At 67.3% G+C, this 6,056-nt stretch overlaps 2 protein-coding genes across 2 annotated transcripts in view; both read left to right on the top strand.

Moving 5' to 3' along the window:
- The window catches only part of PFL1_04399 (uncharacterized protein), a gene marked incomplete at both ends in the record, with an annotated part of 1,775 nt that extends 1,302 nt beyond the window's left edge, over positions 1-473 (top strand). Inside the window, one exon of the mRNA XM_007881925.1 lies at positions 12-473. Within this exon, the coding sequence (XP_007880116.1) occupies positions 12-473 (462 nt within the window). The remainder of the gene's footprint in view (positions 1-11) is intronic.
- A 1,472-nt stretch (positions 474-1,945) lies between these two features.
- PFL1_04398 (uncharacterized protein) overlaps positions 1,946-6,056 on the top strand; it is a gene marked incomplete at both ends in the record, with an annotated part of 4,815 nt that continues 704 nt past the window's right edge. The window contains 2 exons of the mRNA XM_007881924.1: positions 1,946-5,560; positions 5,657-5,939. Coding sequence (XP_007880115.1) covers positions 1,946-5,560; positions 5,657-5,939 — 3,898 coding nt within the window. The remainder of the gene's footprint in view (positions 5,561-5,656; positions 5,940-6,056) is intronic.

Raw genomic sequence — 6,056 nt, 5'->3', positions numbered from 1 at the left:
CCCACCGGCAGCCGAAGGACGACTCGTCGCAGGAGATTGTCAACCCGTACAGCGGCACGGTGCGCACCTCGAGCGGGACGCCCAGAGAATCCGGGCAGTCGCCTTCGACGCCGCTGCGCTCGCAACACGCCCACGTCCACGCGCACGCGCAGCATCACCAGCGCCCGGCATCCACACCCACGGCGGCCACGGCAGCGACGCACCACTTCTCCTTCGCCATCAAGCACACGCCCGACATTGACCGCGAGCTGGCGGCGCTCGAGGCGGCACGGCGCCAGTTTCTCGTCGACTTTACGTGCGGGCCCAAGCGGCAGGCGATCCGGGCGGCGCAGTGGGACCAGCGCGACGCGCAGCTCGAGCTCTCCAACGCCAGCCACCGCGTCCAGCTGTGCACCGAGGCGCTGCGGAGCCTCAAAGAGGAAGCCGACAAGTACACGCTGGCCGAGAACCAGAAGGAGTTGGCGGGCGCTTAGATTCGACGGCCGGGTAGGCACACGCGGGAAGGCGGTTGCTGCAGGACGGGACGTAGGAGCCGCCACAGAACAGGCGCTGGGTGGCGCGCCGTCGGCCTAGATAGAATCGAGGCCAGCAGGCCGACTATGGCGCCGTACCGGGTCGCTCGAGACGGCGTCAGGGACGTCGATGGGCGCAGCTGCCCGAGATACGACATGGAGGTATTCCGCCTCATGCTCCAGGGAAAGGCAAGAGGGAGGCACACCTCTTCTCGACCGAAGATGTCCATGGCAATCGTATCGCCTCCCGAACTACATGAAAGGCGGTAGAAGAGCTGCATCATGCTCAGGCTGTGCTGCACTGAGGTCCACATCCAGTGCTGGTACGGACAAGCTGGTTGCAGGCTGGGCCACCTGCTTGCGTTCCACTCTTGACTAGGCTGATGGCCGGGAGGAGCAGTCAGCTAGGTGCAGGCCAGGGGGCTCACAGTTGGTCTTGCATCACAGAGGCTCTGAATCAAGCCTTGTTGACAGCTCCTCCCTCGCCTCTGCCGTGCGAGCTGCTGCTGCCTCGACGACGCTGCGCCCGGCCAAAGGCATGCTGCTGCCTGGTTGCTGGCCACCGGATCTCGGGGGAGAGGAAATTATTGTCTTATTCTTCCTCGGCGGCCCTGGCGACGTCCGTGCGCACGCGGCATTGCAGCGAAAGGCGACTTGCCTGGCTCGGCATCGGCAAGGTGGCCAGCTGGCCAGGCTGCCCACATCGACCGACGCCTTGCTTGCTACGCCGGCTCTAGCTGGTGCACCGCTGGCGGATGCTGCTGCGGGCTGTGGTGAGCACCCATCCACCCCCCCGCCGCTGGCAACGGTCGGCGCATTGGCCTGGCCTGGCCTGGCGTGGATGAGGCCGAGGCTAGGGCTCGTCATAGGACGCACGTCGATGCACGGTGAATGCGTGCGCGTGCGCGAGCGTGGGCGTGGATGCTGCCGAGGTGGCCGGCCGACGTCGCGATGGGCCATGCGGCTGGTCTCTCTTGCTTGGTCGGCCTGGGCCTGGGCTGGCTGGGCAGGGCTGACCTTGACCAACGCTACGTCTTCCTCAAGCTGTGCGGCGCCCTCAGCTCTCACCTTGTCTCCCCTCCTCCATCTCCTCGACCTCGAAACACCAACCTTCCGGCCCGCCCCCGCCCCGCCCCTTCCTCCCCTCCGCCCGCCTTCAAACACGCACGGCTTCGCTTCCGCCGCGCATCGACTGCACCGGCCAACCGCTGACTGCATACATCCCCCCCTCCGTCTCGACACCAGCGTCCACGGCGATCGGACCATCCCGCACCGCCCACAACGCTGAGCCCCTCAATGACCCGCTGAAGCCTGGTCGATCCCGCCAAACCCAGCACATCCCCGACTGCCTTCACGACCACTTCCAACCTCGGCCCACGGCCTCGACACCCCGCACACCGCACACCGCACGCCGACCGACGCGGCCGCCCGACATGGTGGCCAACATCTTTTCAAAGGACCACGCCAACGGCGCCGAGGCGGCTGCGGCCACCGCCGCCACCGCCGCCGAGCCCTCGCAGGCGCAGCTCGAGGCGGCACACGTGCAGGACCAGCGCGAGGAGCTGGCCCTCTCGGCGCAACTCCAGCAAAACGCCGCCAAGGGCGCCAGGGTCATGGAGTTTGCCGAGGACGCCACGCCCGAGCAAAAGGCGGCCGAGGCGGCCAAGGCCATCAACAAGGTGCGCCCGGCAAAGGGCCTGGGCAGGCACGACGACGATGCCGGCCACGCCATGGCGTCGGACATTGGCGGCAAAAAGGTCAAGGTCACGACCAACCTCGACGACGACGTTGAGCGCCTCAACCGCCAGGAGCACGACGCGCCCGGCGCCATGCCCGTCGGCCAGGCCACCAGCACGCTGCCGGACTGGTACCAGGTGGGTTGGACGGGCGTCTCGCGCCACCTCCGCGGCCTCGAGCCCAACAAGGTCGTCTCCGAGGACGAAGAGGCGCGCCTCGACCTCATCTCGACGTTCCTCAGCGACGCCTACTACGGCTACTTCTGGTGGAACGCCGCCGTCATCGTCGTCGCCGTGCTCTCGAGCTACTTTGTGGCGCGCTTCGGCGGCGGCATCGGCTGGCTCGTCATCATCGGCGCCTTTTGCTCGACCTACTACAACACCAGCATGCGGCGCACGCGGACGCGGGCACGCGACGACATCACGCGCGAGCTGGCCAAGAAAAAGATGATCTCGGAGCACGAGTCCGCCGAGTGGATCAACCACTTCCTGTCGCGCTTCTGGCTCATCTACGAGCCCGTGCTGTCGGCCACCATCATCGGCACCGTCGACGGCATCCTGGTGCAGCAGTGCCCCTCGTTCCTCGACTCGATCCGCATGACGACCTTCACGCTGGGCACCAAGGCGCCCCGCATCGACCACGTGCGCACCTTCCCCAACACCGACGAGGACGTCGTCATGATGGACTGGAAGTTTAGCTTCACGCCCAGCGACACGGCCGACCTGACGGTGCGCCAGGCGGCCCAGAAGATCAATCCCAAGATTGTGCTGAATGTGCGCGTCGGCCGCGGCCTGGTGGGCGCCGGGATGCCCATCCTGCTCGAGGACATCAACTTTGTCGGCAACATCCGCGTCAAGATGAAGCTGATGAGCAGCTTCCCGCACGTCCAGCTGGTCGACGTCTCGTTCATGGAGCCGCCCAAGATCGACTACGTCCTCAAGCCCATCGGCGGCAACACGCTCGGCTTCGACATCGGCAACATCCCGGGCCTCTCGGACTTTATCCAGGGCCAGATCCACGCCAACCTGGGCCCGATGATGTACCACCCCAACGTCTTCACCGTCAACCTCGAGGAGCTCATGTCCGGCACGCCCCTCGACACGGCGTGCGGCGTGCTCCAGGTCAATGTGTGGAGCGCGCGCAACCTCAAGGGCGTCAAGCTCGGCGGCGGCACGCCGGACCCCTACGTCGCCCTCTCGATCGACAACAAGGACACGCTGGCCAAGACGTCGGTGCGCAAGAGCACCACCAGCCCGCAGTTCAAGGAGACGCGCTTCGTGCTGCTCAACAACCTCAACGGCATGCTCACCTTTTCGCTCCTCGACCACAACGACCACCGCCCGGACTCGAACCTCGGCCAGGCCGCCTTCGAGCTCAAGTCGCTCGAGGACGACCCGGAGCAGGAGAACCTCAGCACGCCCGTCATGCTCGACGGCAAGGAGCGCGGCGAGGTCCAGTACTCGCTCTCCTACTACCCCGTCCTCAAGGCCGAGGTGGGCGAAGACGGCCAGCCCAAACCGCTGCCCGAGACCCAGTCGGGCGTCGTCCGCTTCACGCTGCACCAGGCCAAGGAGCTCGACAAGCGCAGCGGCTTCAGCGGCGAGCTGTGCCCCAAGGCGCGCATCCGCCTCAACGGCCAAAAGGTCAAGGACTCGATCGTCATGAAGCGCACCACCAACCCCATCTTTGAGATGCCCACCGAGTTCCTCGTCACCGAGCGCTCCAAGGCCGTCGTCACCGTCGAGATCCTCGACGACCGCGACCTGCGCAGCGACCCAGTCGTCGCCCACGTCAGCATCCGCCTCGAGGATCTGCTGGCGGCCAAGCAGCGCCAGCAGGACTGGTTCCCGCTCAAGGACTCGAAGCAGGGCCGCGTGCGCATGTCGGCCGAGTGGAAGCCCGTCCTCATGTCCGGCAGCATGAACGGCGGCGGCGGCTACACGCCCGCCATCGGCGTCGTCAAGGTGTGGCTCAAGCGCGCCACCGACCTCAAGAACGTCGAGGCCATGACCGGCGGCAAGTCGGACCCCTACGTCCAGCTCAAGCTGCGCGGCCAGGCCGTCAGCGGCAGCACCATCGTCAACAACAACCTCAACCCCGAGTGGAACGAGATCCTCTACTGCCCCGTCCACTCGCTGCGCGAGCGCATCACCGTCGAGGTCATGGACTACCAGAACTCGGGCAAGGACCGCAGCCTCGGCACTGTCGAGGTCAACGTGGCCGACCTCGCCGTCGAAAACGAGGCGGCGGCGGCGGCCGCCGACGCCAGGTCGAGGTACGCCGGCACTGGCCGCAAGGCGCGCAAGGACCGCGTCCACCTCGGCCGCAACCTGTACAAGGGCGAGATCGAGTTCGACTGCGAGTTCCTGCCCGGCGTCAACCTCAAGGGCGTCAGCTTCAGCGGCGCCGGCAACGAGGCCGCCGCCAAGAGCGGCAACGCCATCATCGAGGAGGAGGATGAGGCGGCATCGTCGTCGTCGTCGTCGTCGTCGGACGAGGAGGAGGCGGCCCGGATCAAGGAGGTGGCTAAGCCGACCACGGGCGTCAACGGCACCGCCAACGGCGTCGACCGCCAGGCCAGCGTCAAGCGGGGCCACACCAAGGACAAGCCGTCGGTGGCATCGGTGGCCACGGCGGGCACCGCCGAGACGGCGCAGACGGCCGCCTCGGCCTCGGTCGAGTCGGTCGTCGAGGGCGGCATCAGCATGACCAAGGACGAGCTGCTGGCGCAGCAGTCGGGCATCATCGTGTTCAACGTGCTGCGCGGCAGCCTGCCGTCGCACAAGAAGCACGCGCGCCTCGAGGTCCTCTTCGACGACGGCTACTGGCCGTCGTACGTGACCGAGCAGGCGCGCACCGCCCACTGCACGTGGGACGAGGTGGGCGAGTCGACGGTGCGCGAGCTCGACTGGTCGCGCTTCCTGCTCAAGCTGCGTACCGGCGACGACGACGACGACGTCTTTGCCGAGTTTGCCGCGCCGACAAAGGACGTGCTGGAAAAGACGCTCGACCAGGAGTACGAGTTCCGCCTCACGTCGGCCGGCGGCAGCGGCAGCCAGGTGGCCAGCGTCACGCTGACGTGCAGGTACATCCCCATCGACCTCCACCTCGAGCCCGTCGAGAGCGTCAATAACCAGGGCTTCCTCCGCGTCGACGTCGTGCGCGCGCGCAACCTCCGCGCCGCCGACCGCGGCAACCGCTCCGACCCCTACGTCGTCTTCCACCTCAACGGCGAGCGCATGGCCAAGTCCAAGGTGGTCAAGAAGACGCTCAACCCGGACTACAACGAGAACCTCGGCGAGTTCCAGGTGGTGAGTGTTGCCATGGGGGCGTTTCTTCACGATCGCCGTGGAGCCGTTGGCTGATCGCATGCTGTCCTTCTTCCTCTTCCTGCCGCCGCACCGTAGCCCTCGCGCGTCGCCGCCGACGCCATCGTCGAGGCGCTCGACTGGGACCAGGTGGGCACGCCCGACAAGCTGGGCCAGGCCCAGGTGGATCTGTCGGTGCTGGAGCCGTTTGAGCCGTTCGAGCACACCTACCCGCTCGTCGGCAAGGGCTCGACGGAAAAGAGCGAGGTGACGCTGCGCTTCGTCTTCCGCCCCGAGTTTGTCACCAACCGCGAGCGCAAGGGCACCAGCCTCAGCCGCACCTTCACCAGCGGCGTCGCGGGCGTCGGCCGCGTCGGCGTGGGTGGAGTCAAGGGCGTGGCGCACGCCGGCGGCGCCGTGGGCAAGGCCGGCTTCGGCGTCGGCAAGGGCGTCGTCGGCGTGGCGGGCAAGGGCGTCGGCGGCGTCACGCGCGGCGTCG

The sequence above is a fragment of the Pseudozyma flocculosa genome (genome assembly GCF_000417875.1).
Source record: "Pseudozyma flocculosa PF-1 unplaced genomic scaffold scaffold00014, whole genome shotgun sequence".
Lineage (NCBI taxonomy): Eukaryota > Fungi > Basidiomycota > Ustilaginomycetes > Ustilaginales > Ustilaginaceae > Pseudozyma > Pseudozyma flocculosa.
The sequence above is the reverse complement of the archived record's forward strand: the minus strand, read 5'-3'. Positions and strand labels throughout refer to the sequence as shown.